The sequence below is a fragment of the Stegodyphus dumicola genome, chromosome X2 (genome assembly GCF_044657685.1).
Source record: "Stegodyphus dumicola isolate Sdum_Otavi_A_Nest chromosome X2, ASM4465768v1".
Lineage (NCBI taxonomy): Eukaryota > Metazoa > Arthropoda > Arachnida > Araneae > Eresidae > Stegodyphus > Stegodyphus dumicola.
Genome location: NC_140781.1, coordinates 140710296 through 140735942, shown reverse-complemented (window position 1 = coordinate 140735942; position 25647 = coordinate 140710296). Strand labels below are relative to the sequence as shown.

At 32.9% G+C, this 25647-nt stretch overlaps 1 protein-coding gene across 4 annotated transcripts in view; it reads left to right on the top strand.

The window, feature by feature from the left end:
* The window catches only part of Mgat4a (alpha-1,3-mannosyl-glycoprotein 4-beta-N-acetylglucosaminyltransferase a), a 329166-nt gene that overhangs the window by 279583 nt on the left and 23936 nt on the right, over positions 1-25647 (top strand). For 3 of the 4 annotated variants that reach the window (XM_085809615.1, XM_085809617.1, XM_085809614.1), the window contains 4 exons: positions 940-1060; positions 8308-8438; positions 20871-20978; positions 24581-24774. In XM_085809615.1, coding sequence (XP_085665741.1) covers positions 940-1060; positions 8308-8438; positions 20871-20978; positions 24581-24774 — 554 coding nt within the window. Of the gene's footprint in view, positions 1-939; positions 1061-8307; positions 8439-20870; positions 20979-24580; positions 24775-25476; positions 25607-25647 lie in introns of those variants that run through there. The other variant, XM_085809616.1, reaches the window with a different exon arrangement.

The window sequence follows — 25647 nt, the reverse complement described above, 5'->3', positions numbered from 1 at the left end:
GTGTGTGTGTGTGTGTGTGTGTGTCTAAGAGGGTATTATACAAAATTTCTGTGCCTTTGCTAGCACTCTAATGCATTTATATCACCAAGTATTTTTTCTCCTGAAACGAGAGGCTGTGTGAGATATAAAAATATGAAGAAAGTCTGTAACAAATTATTACCTAAATTGGAGCAGACTGCTAACCTGATTGGTAATAGTCTTACCACTTCAAAGCATCTGCACTGATATCACTTTTGATGTCACCTTGTATACCTATAACTAACTTTGCAGTGTTTGTCTATGCTAACAATATAATCTGCATATATAAAATACTGTGCATAGCACAATCACATCACATAGTACAATGGGGGTAGAATGTATGCATTGTGCTGTGTGATGTCAACAGAATGTGCTTCTACAGAATTGTTTATATTCAGAAATAAAATGCATTCAACCATCAAGCTAGTTGTGATTTCCTGACTTCCAGTCATCCACTACTTAAGAGATTCAAGCTATATGCTATCATCATCCCCACCACTCCAGCCAGTTTATTAGTTAATGGGTCTTCTTCTGTCATCATACCATCAAAGTTATTACACACACACACAGACAGACATATATGGGATCTGTACAAAAAAATTAAACTATTCAGTTTTTTATTTATATATCATATAAATTTGTTTCCTAATATTTATAACTGTGCAAGATTCAAATTTTTAACAGTTCATTTTTTTTTAAATATCAGTTTACAGTACAAGCATAAAAGTGTAATTTTATTTAACAGATGTTAAATAACATTTTAACTAACCAGGGTTGTCTCTGGTTACTTGAATGCAAATGTTAAAATAATCCTATTAAATTTATGGCTATACTTTCTGTTGCTGACTGAAGCATAACTGTATTCAGCATGTATTAGTGTCATTTTTTATATGATTAAATACTAATCTTTTTTTTTTTCAGTTAGAAGATGATATTTTGTCAAAACCAGGGTATATAGACACTATGAAAAAATTTGCTTATAAGCAAATAACAGAAAAAAAGGAATGGATGATTTTAGATTTTTGTCAGCTAGGATTCATTGGTATGTGCCATATTTTTCTTTTAATTTCCCATTACTTATTTAAATGTAACGGGTGAACGTTAGCGTTAAATTTACATATTGAAAATTTTTTATTGAGACTGTAATGTATATGTAAAATTTTGCTACTGTCATATTTTAAAACAAAATCTTAATAACTCTGAATAGGAGGGATTTATATCGTCAATAGTTTTTAATAAAAAAGTTTTCTTTATAATTATTTCAATATAATCATGAATTTTTAGAAGCCAGAACTGTGGCACAAAAATGGAAATTTAAGCTGTAGGGTCACATAAGTAAAGTTTGTTTTTGTAATGAAGGATTTGAAAGAAATCCCAAATTTGCTGTTTATTGGTACCAGGATAATTGTAAACATATGCATTTTTCAAGAACGTTAAATGAATCTCACAATGACTATCCAAATATCTTTGTTTTAAAAAATAGCAATTTCATATTGTCTGATAAGAGCATGTTGACTTATTACCTGCTTTGAAGTTTTCCACATTTTCAAAATGGGTTCTTCAATCTTGATTTTCCTGTGTTCTTTTGAATAGTTGCTAATAATTGGTGTAAAACATACATACCAACTTTCAAAAGACAAAATCCAGCTTTCATTTGGCAATTTCAGTTAAATCTGAATGGAGATTCAGTCAATGCATACTCATTAAGCATTTTCATTTGAATACACAGCCAAGTTTTAATTTAATTTTATCAGTTTTGAAAGTAAGCCTCAAATGTGCAATTTCAGATAAGGGAACTAAAATACTGTTTGCTGACATATTAAACATTCTGTAAACTATCTGTTCTAGAAAACATATCAAAATATGCAATTGAATTGTACTACAGATTACCTTTCTATCCTTGATTTGATCCGAGTTTTAAATAAGTCTCAACACAATTGAGTTCTTGGGCTTGGGTATATAAATAGATTTTCATTATTTAATTATAAGTTGTATACTTTTATTGATGTTTTTAAGTGCAGCATAATAAGTTAATAAAAATTATAAGTATAGTTTATACAACGGGCGGTCAGAATGTTCCTGGAATTTTGTTGTAACCTTTTATCACTACAAATAATTAACTTATTTTTTACTACCACTATATTTATTTACTGCCAAAATTCATAACAGGCAGTGTAGCTGAAGGTAGGAGTGTGTGGTGATCAATTGTCACAATGTCAAAGAGTGAACATCAAATTCATGTACAGATTGTGGAAATCTGCTTCAGAAACATTGTTAGCCTTACATACAGTTTACAGTGGCAATTCTTTAAAACTAAACAATCACTTACATGGGGTTTTTCAGGATTTCAGAGTGGACGGGAATTGCTGGAAGATGAGAGCATCAGTGGGAGACCTTCAACCTCCAGAAACGAAGGAATGATCAAAAAGTGATACAGGCAGTCAGATCAGACCAAAAAATGATCATCCATGGGTTGGCACAAGAAGTGGGGGATCTCTCATGGATCTTGTTAGTACAAAGTTTTTCCTGTGACTGCTAAACCCAAATGGAATGGAAGCTTGGCAGTTTACTGCAGCCGAATATTTTGCAAAAAGCACAGAGGACCCGATGTTTCCTGAGACAATTAAAACCTGAGTGTACACTTACTACCTGGAGGCAAAGATGTAGTCATCGAAATGGGACTCAACATTTTCTTCTCAACCAAAGAAATCACATCTTGTCCAGTCCAAAACAGAAGTGGGGCTCATTGTGTTTTTCAAGAATAAATGTATGGTGCATCATGAATTTGTAACAGCTGAACAAATTGTTAATGGCCCTATTTACTTTCAAGTTTTGAAAAGATTGAGGGGGGGCAATCTGAAGAAAATGGCCCAGCAAATGGCAAGGAGGGTGGTCACTGCATCATGACAAGACTCCCTCCCATACGTCAATTGTTGTGCAGACATGGCTCGCAGAAAAGAACATTCCAGTCCTCCTCCAGCTTCCCTATATATTGAATTTAGCACTGTTAGATTCTAGCTCTTCCCCAAGATCAAAATGGGTCTCAAAGGTAACTGTTTTTTCACTGTAGAAGACATCAAAACCAATGTGATGGTTGAACTTCAGAAAATACCACAACAGAACTTTCATATGGCAGGAGCAAGTGTATGTGTTGTGAATGAGCCTGCTTTGAAGGTGATTAAGTAAATGAGCACCTAAATTGTGGTAATAAGGAATTGCAAAAAAATTCCAGGAACTTTTTGACTGCTCCTCATAAATATCATTACTATGAGTCTTTTTTTAGCCAATGTAATGTTCAAAACTTTTTGTCCTTATTCTTTAAAATATATTGATCTCACAGCTTTATTCAAAAACTGCTAAAACATAGCACATGAAAATTTAGGTGCATGATCTTTTGAAAATTTGCTGTTTGAATCATTCATCAGACTTTTTTTTTTCCTGCTGATATTAATTGTTGAAAATTGAAGGCGAGTCACTGACTACAGTGTAAAAATGGGTCACCTAAGTTTGCATGTTCACTTTTTATAACTTCTGCAAATTACAACCTGCTCTTTCACCCCATAGGGTGAGAATTGAACTTTTTCACAGCTTTTGATGCTTGGTGTCAAAATGCATTCCCCCCCCATTAATCTCATTTTGGAAAAAATATCACATAACCCCTTTTTATCTACTGATTCAGTTATAGTTTTGTCATTAGGAAAGTGATTTTCCTTCACAAATTAAATTAACCATTTTGAATAACAAGTTGATAAGTTATATGAAGGAATGATCACCTTTGTCCCATTTCCACTTATGCGAATTGTATATATTCGATATGTGGTTCTTCAATCAGCGAGTGCATTCATTTTGACTGACATTTGTGATGTTATGAACAAAAATAGACTGCATGAAGTGGAACATTGATCAGCTTCTATCTGTACGTTTTGTAGAAACTTTGGAGTAACGGGAGGAAAGAGGAGAAATCATTCGGTATTAATAATAATAATGCTGATAATAATTCTGATTGATGCAGCAATGGTTTTCAAGAAAAGAATATATTTCTTAAAAATACTTGTTTCTGAAGTTAAGAAATAGCTGCATTATAGTGAGAAATCTGTGCATTGAAACTGTCAACGAGCTATAGTCAAAAATCGTTAATCCGGACTCATCGGGACTTCGGCGATTCTGCATCACCAGTTTAAACATGGTAAGACGGCATGCAGAAGTTACAAAATTAAAAATATGAAACCGTAATTTATGAAATAAAGAATAGTTATGATCTAAAGGGTATCAAAATTTACAAAAAGAAAAAGCTTAATATTTATTTGTTTACTTTATTAAACATTTCTTTCAATGTAAGTTGTTTAAGTTGCTTCGTTTCATGTGCTAATACTTTCTCTTTAATTCTATTAAACAGACATAATTTCTTGTTTAGTTACAAAGTTCCGCTGTTCAAGTCCTATAATTGCTGTGTCGAGAATACCAACTAATTTGTCAAATCGAAATTTTTTTGTTTTCAATAACCTCTGTGTCACTTTCTTCACTGTCGGAAGCGAATTATAATGATTAGGAACTTGATTTAAATCATATCAAAGACGGAGTACATCGAGATGAAGTACTACATTTAGTAAGGAATTATAAACCAAATAAAATAAAAACATCTGCCCTGAAGATAAGGATAGTGCTGACAGATCAACTTCGAATTCATTGTGCACCGCAGCATCCCCCCCCCTCACCACAGAGCAGCGTGAAATTGATAAAGAGATTTCGGATTTCAAAACATACTTTCACTTTGTAGATCCTTTACATATTAGTAAATATATATCGGAAATTCTATTTGACATAATCGAAAGTTCAAGCTTACTTTTATAAAATTGCTCTAACAGTCTGCAAAAAAATAATAAGGCGAATCCAATTCGAAGATTAAGGAACAATGCAATCTGCAACATTAACTCAATTAAATAATTTTAGCTTAGCTTATAATGTCCGTTATACATTAAACGTGCATGCGTAAACATATTATGCGCATGCGTAAACGTATTATGCGCATGCGCATATTCGCAGCCTTATGCGCACATGTCAACGCGACGCATGCGCAGAAAGTTTGTAGCTTTGAAGTCCGGATTATAGATCATTCTGGATTATGGGTGTCTGAATTAACGACTTTTGACTGTATTAACTTGAGTTAAAAAAGCGTAATTTTATCTATAGTGCTAGTTATTTGCATAGAGCTCTGATCAGTATTAAAAATTTCAGGTATAAAAAATGGAATTTATATCTATGACTTACCAAAACATTGCATTATTAAATATTCATATGGCACTGGGCCGTTTTGAGTGGGCTTTTGACTGCATCAGACTGCTGTAGCAAATATGATATGGCATTAGCAAAATTTTCTTGTGGTAGGTGAAAAATGAATGTTATTTTTAAAAATTAAATTGGATGAATTTTTAGTGTTTTCTGTTACATTAAATTATAGCCTAAATTAGTATTTTTGTGGTTGTAATTACATCATTTAGTCAGAATATATTATTGCATGAGTAGATAATAATAATTAATAATAGATTGGATTCACACAAAACAAATAACGGATTAACAAATTTTATTTTAGTTTACAGTTCTGGAAATTTCTACAAAAATACTCGTACAGCTCTTTTTAGTATCAGAGAGCACAATCAGCAGTTACACTTCACTCTACGAAGAACGTTAAACACAATGCAATCCAAAGGGCATCTAAAGACTGAAATACTTACACAGAGATATCTCAGTACTTTGAAGTCGACTCTGAACTGAAAAACGAATGCTATCTCCTGTCTTATATAATTTAATCCAAGCTGCCAAGAAATCTGGTAGCATCCACTCCTCAAAATTACTGAGAGGTATATGAGGGCTGGATATGGTTACAGTTACAAATAGGGGCAAATTACAGTTATTCAGTTAGAATACCAATTATAGTTATACAGGAAGTGGACCAAAATGTTGCCGGATGATTGCCAGGTATGATGATTTTTCCCCTTCAAGACAAAAATTAGTTGCCAAAACCATTGCCAGCCTAGCAATATCTTGGCAATTTAGCGAGGTAGCCATTTACTCAAAGTTGCAAAGCTTCACCCTCATCAGACTTATCATGTTACAATTTCAACAAGATATTATACTTTGATCAAAACACTGGTTAGAAACTTTTTTTTAATAGGAAATTCACTAGAATCTCAGCAGCCAACTGTAATTAATTCTTTAGGCGATGGTACGTTTAAATGAATTCAAAAAAATTAAATTAAAATCTTATCTATTTAATTGTTTCTGTAATTTAAGTTTGAACAATCTGTGCATATATATTGGTAGCATGGAAATAGTGTTAAAGTTTTGAGGCCATTGGTTTGTATCCCAAAGGTTTACAACAGAGTTCCCACCCCTTTCTGTCTGCAACTTTCACTGCTCTGTGTTCCAACTTATGTCTTCTACAATCTAATAATTTATTTTTATTTGTTTAAATTTTCCCTTTGGAGATTTATTAATATTTTGAGAATTATAACAAGAATTTAAAGCATATATATATAATTTATGCTTACATTTATTTTATATGAATGTACTTACATGTGTAATCACTGTTTTATCTTTTATCGTGTAGTAGGGATTTTTAAATTGCTGCAAAAATATTCAAGAATTTAATATGCAGAGATGCTCCCCCCCCAAAAAAAATATAAAATAAAAAGATACATTTTATGCATTATGCATAAAATATAACTGTGTGCATGGTGCATTTTAAGCATAAATGAAACTTTTAATAAAAAATATAGCTATGAGGTTAAAAAAAATTACTGCTAAAATTTTATATTACATATTCTGTCCTTTATCACAGAATTATGATGTATTTTAAAATATGCTGTCTTGTATGACAAAGAGTTACATATATTGAAAAACATAATAAATATTGTGGAACTGTCACAAGTTTTTCATTACAGTTGCAACATATTTTTAAGTGCTTTCTATTTATAAGCTGTTGACATGATTACCATGTTTGTGTTATGTTAATTGTATTCTTTAGTTTTAATTTTAAATTACTTTATGATTAATCTTCTAAATGATCACAGAGATTCAGATTGTGCATTATGAACTTACTAATTCTGTACTGATTCTAATTCTGTATAATTATAAACTTACTAATTAAAAGTACTAACATGCTTTTACCATTACTTTCACAATTTGTAACCAGGATAAAAGTTTACAAAAGCTGACTTCAACTGTCTTGATATTTCATCATTCAATACAGGGACATCTAATAGCAGTAAATACAAATGATCTCCAAGCTTACATTGGTCATCAAAATTAAATGATAATGACAGAAATACAATGTAACTTATACTTAATGAAAAATTATTAATAGAAATTTGTACAAAAGCATTAGTTAACATAATTTACAAGGTCTAGCAGTTGATTATTCACAAAATATTGAAATTAAAACCAACTTTATGGAAACTGAAAAATGGTGGAAAAGTTAAGACACCTTATGTGGAACGAAGTTTTCTTTAATATGGTATAGGTCCCCTTGGATATGCATACCACGCAGACTTTACCAAAGTATTGATCAAGTCTTGTGAAATCGTGTGCCACTCTTGTAAAAGTGCACTTTTCAGCTCCTGGAGGGTCAGAGGAGGAATTTGGCATGCTGAAATTCGGTGCTGTAAGGCATCTCACACATACTTAATCGGGTTCAAGTCTGGTGAGTAAGGTGGTAAATCCATTTAAGTGATATCTTCTGTTTACACATATTCTGACACCACATATGCTCAGTGAGGCCAAGCATTGTCATCCATCAGCAAAAACTCTGAGCCCATAGCATCCCTAAACAGTCTAACTAGCTGATTTCCTTTATGCTGGTATCAATAAGTTTGTTTATTATTGGAAGAGGTGTTTGTAAAAGCAGGGTAACGATGATGAGAAATAATGATTATGAGAGCCTTACTTCTGTGTATCCATATATCTATTAGTCTGTATAATAAAATGCATCTCTAAGAGGCCTTGTTATCTTACTTTTTCAATTGCCTTTAAGCTGTAAATCAATATACATGGTTCTTCACATCTATGAGAAATTAGTATTTTTAAGCTTGAAGCTTTAAACAATATTGATTGTTTTGTAAGCGATTTTATCAAATTTTGCATGAAATTTTCTATTTTTCAATTTTTTAAATATTTTTTATGATGAATAATGTGCTAGTTTTCAATTATGGTGTTTTAAGATTTATGTTTAACTAGAGATAACATATTAAAGAATGACAGAAGTATATTTATTTATTTTGCACTGTCTTTCAGGGAAGATGTTTAAATGTGTGGATTTGTCCAAGTTAATCACTTTCTTCATTATTTTTCATAATGATAAACCAGTTGATTGGCTTTTGGATCATGTAGTACAGACTAAGGTTTGCCGTTTTGATAAAGATCCAGTAAGCACAGAATTTCATCTGATATTTTATTCTTTTTTTTTTTTGTTTTTTTGTTTTTGTGTGTGTGTGTGTGTGTGTGTGTGTGAGTAAGACTGAATGCAGGTAATCTGCTGGATGTTTAAAAATAGCATTCTACCCATGATTTATAGTATATTTAGATACCTTTTTTCACGTACTCTTAATTCAATAACTTTGAGCATTTAGTTAGAAAAGCTATGAAATTCTTTGTTGTTGTTTGCCTTTACACTATGAATCATCAAATGAAGTGGAAGTAGTGTTCATTACATACTGAAGTGTGGGTGTACAGCACCTTTATACTGATAAATTTGGAAATTTTAATAGACATATATGAATGTGCAGCTTATTAATAATTCCTATTTTTTTACTTTAGGCACTTTGTTGAATTTGTTTTATAAACATTTATTAGAACTTTGTTAAAAAATGCTGAAGTAGAAAAAAGCTGCAAATAAGGGAAACTAATTACAAATGATATAACATGAAAACCAAAACCTAATGTAAACAAAGGTAAATGCTGACAGATATTGAGTTCATGAAATAATATGCATAAAATCTACTACATCTGTCATCAATGTTTTGACAGACTGTTGATATTAATACAGTCAAATACCGAAAATCCGCTGACCTGAAATCTGCGTTGCCTCTCAAAATATAAACATTCAGTTTATAGGTTCCGGAAACCGCAACATTGAGTACGAAATATTGAAGAAAAAACACTTACCGAATAATGACATCATAATTACCGAATAATAATGAGTCATAACAGAAATACCAAATTATTGACATAAAAAAACTTTTAAAAATAAAAGTTTTTTTCCCTCTAATTTCTGCATCGAGGTAAAACGATTCACTCAACTCCTTCGTTAAGTTCACGATTCATGTTGTATTTTCTAAGCTTTGTTATTTCGCGAGATTGTTTATTGCTGCCTTTTTTTTATCCCGATATTTTGTGGATAAATTAAGAATATTTTAAAATTCAGCCCTTTTTAATGCAATGACAGATAAGATCAGCACTCATGATTTTACTGCTTGCAACGTTGAAAAACATAAACACATTGCATTGACGGTATCGCAAAAGGTGCAAAAGATGGAGGCAGGTGCTACTCCTCGATTTATAGCAGAATGGTATGGAATTGCGACACGATTATGTATGATATACGGAAAAATAAAGAAAAGCTGTTGAAATTTTACAGCAACATTGATTCTAACACTGGAATCCGAAACCGGAAATCTTTGCATGAGGGGAAATGGGCAAACCTCGATGCTATGTACGTATAATACAATGAATAATATAATCAATTTATATATGTAATAATAATTTAATGCATATAATAAATTATTGCAATAATGTATATAATAATTTAATTAAATGTATCTAATATGCCTTATTTATTTTGTACTTATAGTCTGAATATTATGCTTTATCTTTTGTGTCCTGAAATCCGCAAAATCCTAAAATCCGCACAACCTCTGGTCCCAAGCTTTGCGGATTTCTGGACTTCTACTGTATGTAATTATTTGGTTGGACATTTTTATTCTTGAAATTGTTGTATGATTAACTGTTTAATGAATGATATATAACTACAGTAACTGAATGTATTTTCCCTTCTCTTTTATGCAACAGTAAATTAACTAGAGTGTAAAAGAAAACTCGGAACAGATGGTGTAACCTTTTAAATTTGGAAGATTCTTGCAATCATAATATTTTATTTGAAATGGTTATGAACTTTATTGATCTCCTTCAGTTCAAATAATCATGATTTGTCTGTAATATAAAATCCATACAAAAAAAATTAATTTCATGAAGTATTATTTTTATTAATGTAAATGTTTCGTCATGAAGTAGTAAACTGTAAAATGTAAATGTTGCATATCAATATTCATTGTTAGCAATTTTATAATTGGGTTTTGTATATATCCATAACAACAAGATATGTTTTTATATAGAGAAGATGTTTTGTGAGTAACTTGTGATATAAAAATGTCTAAACCTTTTAAGTTAGTAAAATTGTTTTAGTACAAAATAAAATATATAGTTTACAACCGTAAGAATCATCTTTGTTACTTCTCATGAGGAGTTACAACAATAAACATGTTGCCTTTCACACATAAAAGTACTTTTCTATTTAAATTTTTAATTATCATATACGTTTTGCCTTTTAATTATTATTTTTCATGCAGATATTTGTTTTGCATATTCATTGTGAAATTTTCAGTTCACTTTATATTGAAAATCATGTTTTCTGATCTCTAAATTAAAATTAGAAAGAAATACAAAATTAAATGACATGTTGACTAGGAACTATAGTATTTAAACCAACGAAATCATTGTTCCATATAATCATAAATGAATTCCTATTTTCTGGGTTAGAAAAATACTAATTTTCAGAAATAAAAATAAGCATTTTGTAAATTTTGTTCTAAAAGCAATAATTTCCCTGATAAGACTAATCGAGAACTAATTGTGAACTTTTTAAAAAAAGGCACTCGAGGGAGATACTTATAGCTTAGATGCAAAAACTGCAGGATTATACCCTGTGAGTGAGTTTAATAGTTATTGAGGAAAAGTATGGACACATGAAAATTATTATTCTTCACTTTCTTTATCAGTATGTTTTCCACATTTTGAATATGAAAATTGCATCCTTCTCAATGGGAAACTGCAATTTTTGAAGTTCTCTTAAAATAAAAGTAGTATTTAAGGTATGAAAATGATCAAATTTTCATGTGTCTAATTGTAATCATTACCATGTGGGAGAAACTTTAAGTATATAACAAGTAAATGTCTTTATTGAAAGCAGTTTGTCACTGCCACATAAGAAATGAAAAAAATAATGAATGTTCTGTTTAATGCTCCATGTAAAGAAACATGTTGGTTACCACCTGTTATATGCTCAGTAGATTGGGATACTTAAAAGAGTTTGGTGTTGGATTATTCCTGCAAAATACTGCAACCTACTTGAGCTGATATATTAGGATGCTGAGTGTCCTATATCACAGGCTGGAATGACAACAAAGAAGTGAAGAACAGAGCTGGTGAACCTGTTCAAATGATATCAGAAGATAGCAATGGTAACCTGATGTGATTATGGATGAAATTAAAGATAACTTGAATGCAAGTGCAAATTATTAGGAAGTGCTTACCTGATGGTGATTTTCCTTTAAGTTATGCGGCTGTTAGTATTCCATTACATCTAAATCATCACAATCAGTAATTAGCCTGATAGTAGCAAAGCCTTGAATTGTGGTGCAACATACTGTTATAAATCATGGTATATATTATGGTTTTGGGCACTACAGAGCCCAGATAATAAAGTGGGAATGATACCACAGCATGAAATCACACCTTCATAGTAGAATGACACAGTAGCATAACTCCTGGTATTTTGATCTGCGATTGCATGAGGAACATTTAATGCAACCTTTTGGTCTATGTTCTAAAGACATTGATAGCTGTGTGACTTATTTTACAAACTGTACTTAATTCCATTTTTCAATAGGCTGCTATTAGTTATATATACGTGAAAGAGGGGCCTGGTGTTAAATGACATTTTATGTTATGTATAAGATGACATTTGTAGTACAGTAACTCATACAGTTGGAGGGAACATGAAAACATTTAAGTAGCAGTGCATGTGTAATAATTCTCATGTGTCATTCTAGTTTTGGATTACATGTTGCTCATGCAAATATCTCAGTGTAGCAGTCTTAGACTTGATTTGTATTCATGACCAGTTACATCTTCGGCTCAGGCAAACTCGATGAGTTATCGCAAAGTGGGTGCCCGCGTGACAACGCTATCCCGGGATAATATGTGCGACTTTCGATTCAATGAGACATCGAGCAATTGACTTGAAGATTCGAACACTATGAAAGTTCATACACGAACCGATGACAGAGTCCAGAAGAAACAACCAGTGAACTGATAAGCCTTAGACGGAGGTAAGTGTGCAATGGCATGTAAAAGAAATTTCCTATTGCTAGTCCGAACAAGCGTCCGTGTGACCACTCATAATAACACAGTTGGGTAACTCATAATAACACACATAGATACATAAATACAAAATAAATCCAGAGATACTTAAATAATACATAGTAGGAAAAACATATATAAAATATAAAGTAGGAATTATGTACATTATTTACAAAAATAAGAGTCAGGCAGCAGTACAAATCTATTCATAAGATCATAAAAACAAAACAAAGCTGAAGTAAGGAAAGGTGTTTACATAATTTGGTTAACAGAAAAAAGGGTTAATTTAGATGTCTTAGGATCGCAAGTGGGCGCTTGCTATTAACATCAAGTGTATAGTCATATTGAGGTACAGTAATTGAATTGTTATTTACATTGGGAATATTTTCATAGAATTTTTCTGCGAGGAGTGCAAAATAATTTGGGATTGTTGGTATTTCCAACTCCTCATGGATTGCCGTGTTTCTAATAAACCATCGGCTTCTGGAAATTTGCCTAAGGGTGACATTCTGCAAGACTTGCAGTTTGTTGATATTAGTGTTGCTGGTATATCCCCAAACAGGGCAGGCATAAGAAAGTATGGGACGCAAAAGGGTCTTGTAAAGGAGCAACTTATTATCAATAGAGAGAACGGAGTTCCGGCTAATTAAGGGGGTAAGTGTTCGTTTACGAGCACGGAACTTGGCAATAAGTTGTGTAATGTGTGGGGTCCATGTGAGTCGCCTATCCAAAGTGATGCCTAGGTATCGGGCTTGCCTAGTCCACTGTATAGGGGTATTATACATGAGGATATCCTCCAAGTCGATATGTACCTTTTTTGTAAACTAGATCGCCTCCGACTTGTCTACGTTGATTTTGAATTTCCAGGCAGTAAGCCAGGACTCGAGTGTGTGGATGTGAGATTGGAGTGCTTGTATAACTGGACCAGGAGATTCATTTTTTTAGAGTATTGCCGTGTCATCAGCGTACATAGCCAGGGTGGTGTGTGGTGTTTGTGGGATATCGTTCGTGTAAATATTATAGTAGATGGGCCCAAGGAGGGCTCCCTTGTGGGACCCCAGCCCTGATAGCCCGTGTGGTTGAGTATGTGTTGTTTACACGAACGACAAAGTGTCTATCCTTAAGATAGGAGTAGGTGATGGCTGTGATGTAATCTGGGAAACCCAGAGTGATGATTTTGTGTATGAGGCCCTCCAGCCAGACATGATCAAAGGCCTTAGCTACATCAAGGAAGATGGCACCTGTGGTCTGCCGCTCCTGCAGTCCTTTGGAGATGTAATCTGTCACCCGGTACAGCTGGTGGACAGAGGAATGCTTCTTCCTGAAACCATGTTGTTGAGGGATAATGAGATTTTTAAGATCCATGTAGGCTTGGATTCTTGTCAGGATGATATGCTCTGCCACCTTGCTGAGCGAGGACAGAAGACTGATTGGTCTGTAGGAGGCTGGTTCTGTTGGAGGCTTTCCAGGCTTAAGGATGGGCACGATGATAGCAATCTTCCATGGCATTGGGTAGTGTCAAAGTCTTAGGATGGCATTGATGATTGAAGTGAGTTTCAGCAGCATGAGTGTTCCCATGTTTCTGATCATTTTGTTTGAGATCTTGTCAATGCCAGGGCTTTTCTTGATCAGCAGTTTTTCGATGTAGCCATAGACCTCCGAGGGTCTGACAGGAGTGATATTGTTCGTGCGTGGTTTTGAAAGAAATTCTGTGAGTGTGGTGTTAACAAGATGTTCTGTTTGAGGGTGAGAAATGTTGTTTGTGCAAAATTGAGAAGCATAGTGATCAGCTAGTGACTCAGCTTTCTCAATATCTGTGAGGGCAGTATTTTGTTGGCCGTTTAGGGGCGGAATGTTTGTGTAGCATCTCTTGAGTTTAGCAGTCGCCTTCCAGAACGAGCTAGGATCTGCTGAAAGGGACGTGAGATAGTTGGTCCAGTCGCGTTGTGTATGTTTGTAAGTTCGAGTCCTGACCAGATGATTCAGTCTATTGAGTGTGGTTTTATCTGCCGGGAAACGATGCCTTTGCCAGACCTTTCTGGCAGCGTTTCTTTCTTGTATAAGTTTCTTAAGCTCTGGATCAGTTGCTTTGTGCCTGTGGGTGACTGGTATGCTGTTTGCATCCAAGGCAGTTGTTAAATTTGCAGTAAAATCTTGAACTAAAGCATCTAACTCATCACCCGTGGTGGCTGTTGGAATGTGTAATGTGGTGTTGTTTAAGGCTTTGGCATATCCTGCCCAGTTAGTAATAAAGGCCTTTTTGTGTGGTGTGCTACAGACAGAAGTTCCCACCTGTATCATGACCAGATTATGGTCAGAGGATAACTCGGTGAGGGTTTGAATGGATCTGTGATAACAACCTTTTAGAAGGAAGAAATCCAGAACATTCGCTGATCTGGCACTGTAGCGTGTTGGTGTGTCTGGAGCTGCAGTGGTAACACCGGCCTCAGTGGCAAATCGGTGAAGTACAGAGCCTAGGTAGTTTGATCTACTGCAGTTCCATGCGCTGTGGTGTGCGTTGAAGTCTCCGCCTATGATTGTTTTCCTGTTAAGTTTGAATAGCGCCAGGACTAAAGAGAAGGGCTAGCTCATAGAGCGTTTCCCCCTGAAACATGCAGTGAGGAGTGATGACGTAGCAATGATGCCACTGAGCGCGGAGATGTAATTGACAACATAGAAATTAGCGTTTTAAATTTGAAGAACCAGCGTTTAAAATGAGCTGTGTGTGAAAGATAGCTATAATTTGGAAGAGACAATGTTACTGCAGTATGCATTTTACACTGAACATTACAAAATTTAATAGTATTTACTCAATTTTAAAATAATAGATAAAGTGCGCTACTCTAAGCATAAAGTTCCTTTTTTTATTTGCAGAGATTTTTTTTTTCTTTAAATGCCTGTTTGTTTCTAATCATTTCTTTATCTGCATGTTAACTAAGAGAACTGTACTACTGCTTGTAAGATAACTATAATAACAGCTATTTAAAATTAATCAAAAAACAACCTCAAATTGGCATAGTTTTAAACATGTATGGTTATATATGGCAAAATTTCTGCTAATCTAAGTTTGAGTTTCAGCCTAATTGTAAATTTTACATTGGCATTTTTTTCTCCCGATATCAATATAATATCATATATTTTTTTTAAATAATTTTGTAACTTAGGCTTACATCAATATTTCATTTAAATAAATGCATGTAAGATTCTTATCTTAATTTAGACAAAACAACTTGACTCACAGTACCTAAAATAATTATTTAATTTTTCAAAAGTGGGGGTTAGGGGGCAGGTCTTCTTATGCCAATTGCTTTAATATTATACTTTATATATATTTTATCTAGAATGCTAAGCTAACACAAAATCGAATCAATAATAACAGAGGATACAATAAAAATAACTGTAACAATAACTTAACAGAATTAGTTCTCATTTGAAATATGCTTTACGCTATTAACTTCTAAAATGCCATCTAGAAATATTTCAAATCAAAACATATTATATATGCTTACTTGTACAGTCGCAATACAACTACAAGTTGTTGAATCTGCAAAAATCCGCTAAATCTGCAAAACCCCATATTTTTTTCGTTTGGAATACTGGATTTGGAATCTGAGAACTATTAATCGAAATCTGTAACTCTTTCCACAAAGTAGTAGATCCTCCTAAATCAGACACTATTGCTTTCGCTTCTACTCCAGATGATTGAATATGTCTTATGAGTGAAAAAAGAAGTTCTTTCTTCATTGGAGTGTTAAAATCAAAAAATATTGGTTGTTTCCACTGCGAAATGAGACCTCTGATTAAAACAAACTGCGCTTTTTGAAAAGGACCGAGAATTTGGTCCAGTTTAGAGTCATAGCAAAGTTTAGAATCTATGTGCATTTCGTCGAAACTGAGAACGCATATTTTTTCTACAGAATTCAAATATTGGCATCTTTCCTTCATTACAGCAAGAACATCACTCTGAATTCCTGGACTACATGAAAATTTAGCGCACCATCTCTTTAATGTGCTAGTGCTAGGTAAAGGAATTCCCATTTTTTCTTTCCAAAAATCGTAGCTTTTAGATGACAGAGCTCTTATGACAATGCAACGTGAAATATCTTCACTAGTCCACCTGATTTTTTCCTTCTTTTCTAACAATGCGTTAATCTGCGTCTTTGTAAAAATATGCTTTAGACGTTTTTCCAAATTCTCCGATCTGTTCTGTTTTTTCCTAAATTTCGCTGTTTGGGATTTTAATTTCTGAATTTCCGATACAAATTTCTTTCTAGATGTCGTCCACCTTCTTTGTCGCTGAGCAAACATTCTAAAATTTTTCTTTTCTCTATTTTTCAATATTTTATTACAATTTTCTAAGGATATTATTTTGTTCTTCAAATTATCAATACATTCTTGTTTATCTTAACACTTAGGGCACTCAGGGATATTGTCACATAGGGCATTGTCACTTATGAGTTTTATTTCAAAATCATTCACATTTGATTTATTATTGTCAGCTTCAATTTCGTTCTCGGCCTCAAAATAAATTTTCTTTGGGCTTAATTCGTGTAGTCTTTCAAAAGCACTCTGCATTAGTTTTCTGTTCAAATGTCTCCGATTTCTTTGTGTTATTTCGTTTACTGCACATGATAAATTTACTTTCGGCACAGCATTGCATTTCAACAGTTTCTTTTGCGGTAATCCAAGCAAGCGATTTCTCATGTCATCTTCATAATCACTGCACAGAAAATTTTCGCTGCAAATTCTTGCGTTTTTCACATTAATAGAATCTTGTCTTCGACATTTATGTATCCATTCTTTCGTCAAAAGCAAATTATCCTTTGGGAAAGCATGAAATACAATATCTCTTCCTTTCGTATTTCTATAAGTGTTACGGCACGTTGCTACAGCACAAGAAGCCATATTACATAAAGGATACTTTAAATATAGAATTTAAAAGGAAAACTGACTAAAACTATATATATATATATACAAATTATTTTAAATATTTGCATTATTAGAAAACAAATATGTATGATTAACATTAATTTGGGATATGCGATCTCCAGAAAATCGTCTCGCCAATGAATGAAACTACAGTTTTAAAGGCGCAAAATCAGAGCAGGTGCAACAGAGACACGTCAGATTACTTCTGGTTCCCCCCTTCCATGAGGCTCGTGTCGGCAAGGAGTCGAACAAAGGAATGACCTAACCCTTCTATTTATCCCTGGAATAGCGCTTCAAAATCATTCGCAATATTTGCTTGTGATCTTTTGTTGCTGGGTGTATAGGCAGAGATAACAGTGAGTGGATGTGAGGTGAGTGTAGTGACTGTAATAGCTATGGCTTCAAGGCCTAAAAGCTGTGGCAGTGTTGTGTGATGATGGGTGATGGAGCGCTTGACGAGGATTAGAAGTCCACCTCCTGGATGGCTGTTGGTCCTTTCCCGGTCGAGCCTGTAGACACAGTAATTGGCGATCTGGACATTCGTGTGTGGACTAAGCTTGTGTTCCTGTAGGAGTAAAATATCAGGACAGTGCTCATTTACAAAAATGCGTAATTCATCTAATTTATGGTGCAATCCGTTTGCGTTCCATGTTACAATTATAAGGTCATTATGCATAATCACTCATTTTGTGCGAGCCCGTGTATTTCTTCAAGCATAATATGCAGAACCTGGATCTTGTCCAGGATATGCTCGCATTTCCTGAGTTCAGGCAGTTTACTTTTATACACATTAAAAATTTTACTTAAATTACATCCGAAGATATGTTCAATTTCCTTCATTATGTTCATGAGTTCAAAAATATCATTTGAACCATGACTAAAATTTTTCTTATCATTGCTTATATATTCAGAAGTAGATTTAAGAGCATTTTCATGCCTGAGATTTGGTTTGCTTACATAATTGGGTAAATCAGCCTTTTTTGGGTGTAACATTTTTGCCTGACCCGCATCCGCAGAGACACTTGTGGCAGAGGCATTGCTGACTTTGTTAGTATTTTTAATTGCCTGAGCATAACTGACTCCTGGCCTAGTATTATTGGTTTTATTAGCTTTTTTGTATGTAGGGAACCTGGGGCACCCTCTATACGAAGCCACGTGAGGCCCAAGGCAATTCACGCAAACAGGATTTTCAATTTTTCCTGGCTTGTCACAGTTTCCAGTTTTATGAAAACCCGTACATTTAACGCACCTAGGTGCGACATGACAATTGTCAGAAGAATGATGCCATTTCTGACAATTATGGCATTGCGGGACCTGATTTTTGCTAATATATTTTTCTACTGTAATGTTAAAATACATTAGATGCTTAATTTTGTAAATATCATCCAAGTTTTTATCTGGGAAAATTTGTACCTGATATAACGGCATTGGTGCCTTGGTACAATACTTCGTTAATTGCACGACTTTGTTAATATTGAAATTTAGTTCACGCAGTGCCTCTGCAATAGTATTTACATCTGCGTCGATAGGGAGGCCTCTAATAAGGACCTTGACTGGTTTTTTGTTTTTTGGGTTAACTACATAATGCTCAATTTTGTGAGCCAGGAAGAATTCGCTTAAAGTCCGATGATCCTCGGCAGTGGAAGGGAGTACTTTTAAAAATTCGCCAGTGACCCGGCCAAAGAACTTGCAGTCTGGTAGTTCCGTAGCTACCTCTTTCAAAAAATCATAGTATTTAGTGCCGACTTTCGGCCTAACCATAATAGGAGGGGGGGGCTTGCAGGTCATACTGCGGGTGCGGGTTTCCTGACTGGGGATTTACATCACCGGCTTGGTTTACAGAATTAACATTATCATCATTATTATCATAAGAAGTATTAGTACATACAACATCAGAATTTTTAACAACATTTTCTATACAAGCATTAACATTTTCATCTACTAAATCATGACAAATTTCAGTATTAGGATTTTGAACCGATAAGTTAGCAAATTTGTTTTGCAAAGGCAGGATAGCCTGAGGCTGAGTCAGCCGAACTCCTTTTGCAGTTTTTGATGGTTTCTGAAAGCCATCATCATCATTAATTTTAGCGTATTTGGCCGAATTTTTTCTCTTATTTTTAACAATTTTGGTACCATGAGAATTACTAGCATTTTCATTACAGGTTACATCTAAAACAAGTTTGGTAGAGTCGTACAGATTATAACATAACCATGCACACTTACCTTGCAGGTCCACGGAGTATTCTTGATACAATTTCACATTCTGTTTAATTTCACTAATTATGTGATCCGCTAAAAACACTGGAGTATCCAAGAGCGCACAATCCCGTTGGATAGCAGCTTGTAATTTTTCTAGGCACACACCGTAGAACTTGATAACTGCATCCGCGTGAGCCTGGTCTATCTTTTTAACAATTTGCACGTTAATTGAAACACATTTTTTGATGATGTTAATATTCGTGGGATTTAGCCGGTTTACATTACGCAGAAATTCCAACGATTCCTTTTCAGATGATCCGTTTTCCATCGAGTCCGTTCCAGTATCCATTATATCATTGTTATCCATCACATCGGACCACGAGGTAGGCTTAGCTTCTTCGCCGATAGCAGCCGGTGTATCACGAAGCGGGGGAAAATTTTCCTCCGAGGGAGAAATATTCGACGTTTCCATAGTGATTCAAGCGCCGAAACACTAAAGACAGCACAAAAAACGCACCCTAGAAAAGCAAGAAGTAATCCGAGGAGAAGCGCACAGAAGAAGTTTCTTCCGACATCTTTCTCAACGTCATGCACAGAAATGAGTTACATCTTCAGATAGTCTATAATCAAATTATCTTCACTCATGGAGTATTTCCGAGATATCATCAGCTGAGAGCTGGGAATAAAGCTCTCAAAAATGAATCTTCCAATGCTTATGATGTAGAAGAGCCTGTAGCCAACATTACTGTTTCTATTGTATGTATGGCAAGGTGTATTGCAGTATGTAATTATGTTCAAGTATTAGTGTGTGCAATATGTATATAAGTACATGTTGTTGCACAAATTGATATTTGAATAAATATGAGTGACTTGCACATTTTGGATCATTTTCTGCCTGTGCTTCTTAGTCAAACTTCTTATCACTCTGTTTTGCTTAATTCTACAGCTGTTCTGACATGCTACTGCACGTTTATTTGAAACTCTTATTTTTTCATCATGGAGAATGTTATAACAATTTACGGCTAATTTGTTGTATTTATTATTGTATGGTTTTTGAAATTAAAAAGTTTATTTGAAAAAAAAATTAAATTACACTAAATAAATTAATTTATTTCTTTAGTCAAAATAACATTTTTCAGTTGAATCTAAATTTGCAAATATTTTTACACAGTTTTTGCAAAATAATCGATTTGTTGTATAACATATATTGCTGGACATATTGGTATATTGCTTTTTACTGTGTTAAGGTAACAGTAGATAATTTGAATTGAAAAGTATTACAGTGAGTTTTTCGTATTTTTTCATTTTAGAAAGACTGTAAGAAGAGAAAAGATCAAGTATGGTTGCATTATAAACCTTCACTATTTCAACATGTTGGAACACATTCATCTTTAAAAGGAAAGGTCCAGAAATTGAAGGTGAATTTCTAAATATTACTGCTCTCAGTAGAATTTATTGTATTTGAGTTTTTTATTTATTTATTTTAACAAATTCTGCTGCTGTTAAAAACTAACATTTTTAATATGCCCGTTCAAACAAATATTTTAAACATTGTAGTGTCAATTCAATAATCAGTTATCCCGTGAGTTTGTTTTTCTACAAACCTACAGATATGCATAGTTAATGAGATATTCATTTGTAGATATTCATGCATATACTTTGTACCTTGCATTTTCTGCATTAAGATGCATACTGGAACGGTAGTTGTTGAGATGTCTAACACAGCTTATCCCAAATATGTTTATAAGAGTTGAAGTCAGGGCTTTGGTCATCATAGTTAAGATATTCCTTCTTGATTTCTTTTAAACTAAAGGTGATATGGAGACTAGGCAATTAAAAGTAAACTCTGCCCAGAAAAAAACAACCTGAGATCTTTGTACAGATGTATATATATATATATATAATTTATTTCCTAAACAGTATTGATTAATTGATTATATTATCTCCTAAGTTTAATTAAAGTAGAATTATTTTAAAAGTGTGCATCCATACTGGTAAGTTATATTTTGAAAGATGTTTTGAAGTAATTTGAAAGCAAAATGTTAATAATGTTTTAATGGGGACTGGAGTTAAATCATCACAAAGAATAATATTTCAATTGTAAAAGGAAAAATTAAAACATGTAATCATTGTCATTGATCGGAAATTAGTTGACTTTTCAAGGGGAACAAACCAACTCCCGTCCAATGAACAATAATTGATAAAAATACGTAAATACGAAAGTGTTTCGTCTTTACTCGAGTTATAAGTTAAAGCCAAACCGGCAATTCTAGTCAGGCCAAATATTTCCGCGAATAGTAGGAATTATGAACCAATGCTGATATTCAAAGAACTTATTCTCATGAAGCATTTTAGTCAATTCAATTTGGAGTAAAAATCAATTACTGTAGAGAAATCCTGTAAAACTCAAGTAACCGTCCCCGACACTTTCATCTTTATGCATTTGAGTACTATATTATTTGTAGAAATTAAACATTGGAAATTGTCATTATGAAATCGAATTCAAAGTAAAGTTGAAATAAACATAGAAGATTATAAAAAAGATAAATAATGCAAGTTTTGTAAAAACAAATCAAAGAAAATATAAAAATAATATAGAAAATAATATAAATAAGATCAGTGAATGTACATGAAGATATAAAGGCCAGAAATGTATTAAGTAACTTACATTCTTTCTAGTGGGGGAGTTGGCAAAGTGTTCTCTTCGTGTCTGACTCAGAAGTGTAGGGTGTCTGAAAATTCTTAGCGGCAGTAGGGGCTTTGAATAATATCAGTCGGTAAGACTTGGGTGAAGTAATTTATGGTAGTGGGTGGGACTTGGAATTCTTGAGGGATGTATTTTGTGGAGTTCTTATCTGAGAGAGACCGTCTGTTAAGATTTTTTTTTGAAAATACTAGTGAATGGAAATTAATTAATTTCTGGCTAATTGTCGTGCCGCAATGATTAAGAATTTAAGAAAGGAAAAAGGCATTTTCGCTGTCCAAGAGCTAATACACAGTCTAAAGGCAGGAAATAGGCCCATGTTTTTAGTAACAGTATATGTCTGAAGACAATTAGCTTTTTACAATATATACAATTGAGTAATTACACTATATACAAATCTTTCAACTGACAGTCATCCAACTTATACCGCCTTCTCAGGTTTAGGAATAAATTATCATATCCCTATCAGTTAAATGATTCAGAGTGAGTATTTAATGCCTACTCTTTTAAGGCAATGGTTGATAAATTGAAAGGGAATTAGATTATTTTTGAGAATTTTGATAAGGATCAAAATTTCGTGTTGTAAATCTATTGTATCTGTGCATATAGTTTTAATTCATTGTATTTGATTAATTATAGTATTGTTAATTACTTTTTTGGATATGTTGGAGTTCCAATTTATTAATTTGTTAGTATTGAAATTGAAGTTTCTTGTTTTGTCAAAAAGTAAAATTTTTTTGTAGTTAATGATTTGAAGATCTAGAAAGTATGCTATTTTGTGAATTATTAGTTTTATTAAGTTTAAGACAATTCGGATAAATGTCGGAGTTTTCAATTTTACCAAAATTATTAATTGTAATAAGGTCATCAATATATCTGTAGGTGTGTTTGTAGTAATTTAACTCTTGTGGTTGTAGATTTTTTTGGAAGTTAAATTCTTTGACAAATAAAAAGATATTACAGATCGAGGTGCTGGAATGTAAGCCCATTGGCAATCCTCTGACTTGTTTAAAAGGTTGATTTTGAAACTTGATGTAGTTATTAAAAAGTGTGCATTTTAGGTAGGTTTTCCATTTGTCAAGAGTCATGATATTGAGTATATTAGGGAAAAGTTTTGGTAGATCAAGTAGACTGGTATAGATTTCTTCATATATATATATATATATATGTTTATGTTTGTATATTTAGCTTTTCTGCCACTTGCAGTGTTTATATGCAATTTCTATTGACTTGTTATTACTATAAAATTCAGATTTGACCATTTTCCTTTATCTTCAATGATTTTTTCACCCATGCTTAATTTTTTATTTATTGTCACTAAGTGGCAATCCCTGCTGAGGTCATACTTTTTTAATTCTTAAATACGATGAATAATTTTCTTCTAGTATTATAAGCTCTTATTTCATTCTTGTTCTGCTTTTGAGGATTTCTGGGTGAACGTTCACGCAAAACGTTGTGGATTTTCCCCTCTTTTTTTTCAAGGTTGATTCAGAATTTATGTATGAATATTACTTTTGGACTTCAGAAGTATATGAAGGTCCTGTGCCATCTCACAGGTGAAGCTTTTAGATCTTTTAAACAGATTATATGATAACTTTGATTGTGACAATGAATAAAAAGGAAGTAAATAATCTGAAAAATATTTTGGAGTACTTAATGAGCAAGATGTGAAATATATAAAGTGTGTTAATAAAGCATTATTGTAACTCTTGAGGAACAGCATTTAAATAGCAGGTCACATACTTTGCATATCCTGATAATGGTAAAAAATATGTATTAATTAAGTATAAAATGAACAAATATATTTTCCAATACCAGATGGATGTTTTTAAAATTATATTTTTAACACAAAAAATCTCTTGTTTATAGTGTGCAATTAATTCATTGTATTTGATTAGCTGTTAGACAATGCACTGTATTACTGAGTAGTGACTAGTTTTCAGAAAATTTCAATTGTACAAAATCATAAAATGAGATGATGAAGTAATGTATATGTAATCAGAAACATTCTTGTTTTGATGTAAAAGATGTATTTACTTTCTTATAATTTGTGTATGTACGTAAAGAAATGTGGTTTAATAGTCACACAGTAATAACTGATAAATAACAGTACAGAAGCAGACTTGAAAACATTTGTACTGTAAAAGCGTCCCTTTATTTCTTAAATTGCTTATTATTGCTATACATATCTTTAAAACTGGCTTAAATTTATGCAATAAAGTTTTTTAAACAAATTTAAGTACTTTTTCTTTCTGAATAAGATTCTGTTATTTTTCAAGTTACATACTACTTTCTTAAGTAAGTTCTCTTTAAAAGGATAAGCAGTTTGGGAAGCTCTCACTTCATCATCCTCATAAAAATCCAGATGCAGATGTTAAAACTACATTAAAAGCTTATAAAAGTTATTCTGCTGTGCGAGCTTACAAAGGAGATACATTTTTCTGGAGCTTACTTCCTCAACCTGGAGATATACTTGCATTTCATTTTCATAACCCTGTTCTTATTGATAGGTATGTTTATAATGATTTACTTAGTAAATTTTCATTTTGTATTTTAAGTATAACTTTCTGATCCTGTATACATTTATTCTGCATATTAATAAAGTATTTTAATCACAAAACTACATGGACAGCATTCTCTTAAATGTTTTTCAATGAATTAGCATTTGCAGCGAAATAGTAAATCATTAAATATTCCAAATTTATAATAACTCAAAATGTGGAGCCTAAATTTTGGGCCTAATGTAGTTTGTTATAATCCCCAAAAGATTTAGCATTGTATTGGATTACTGCAAATGAGAAGTTAAAAAACCCTTTCTTTCAGTTTTACCTATTGGTGTTGCGATATTTTAGATTATAATCGTACTTTTAAATAGAAAATAATGGAACTAAATAAAGGAATTGAAAAGCCTTTTTAAACTGATAGCAGTTATAAAGCTAAATGTTCCAAAGCATTTTGTCGATATGTCATTTTATGTCTCTGTGTATATAGCTTTTCCACTTTTCTTTCTTGTGCATTAATTGCACAGTTAAAAGTTTTTCATAGTTTCCCTAAAGAATTTTTATTATCTAGAGATTTCTTGTTATGAAAATACCCCAATAATTTTTGATAACAGCTTTAACTCTTCAGCATTACCCCCTTTTCTACTTATTTATTTATTTTGAATGAAAAAAGGAGACAAAAATAATGATTTTTTTTTTTTTAAATTCAAGCTTAATATGTAATCTGATACTTCATGAAAGCAGTCAATCATCTCATCTGAAGTAGACCTATGCTCCTGACTTTTTCTCTTCAGAACGTAGTGATGAAATTGGACTACACTAAAGCAAAGGAATTTGAGTACTAAATTAAGATTTCTTTTATCATTTAAATCCTTTCTTTCC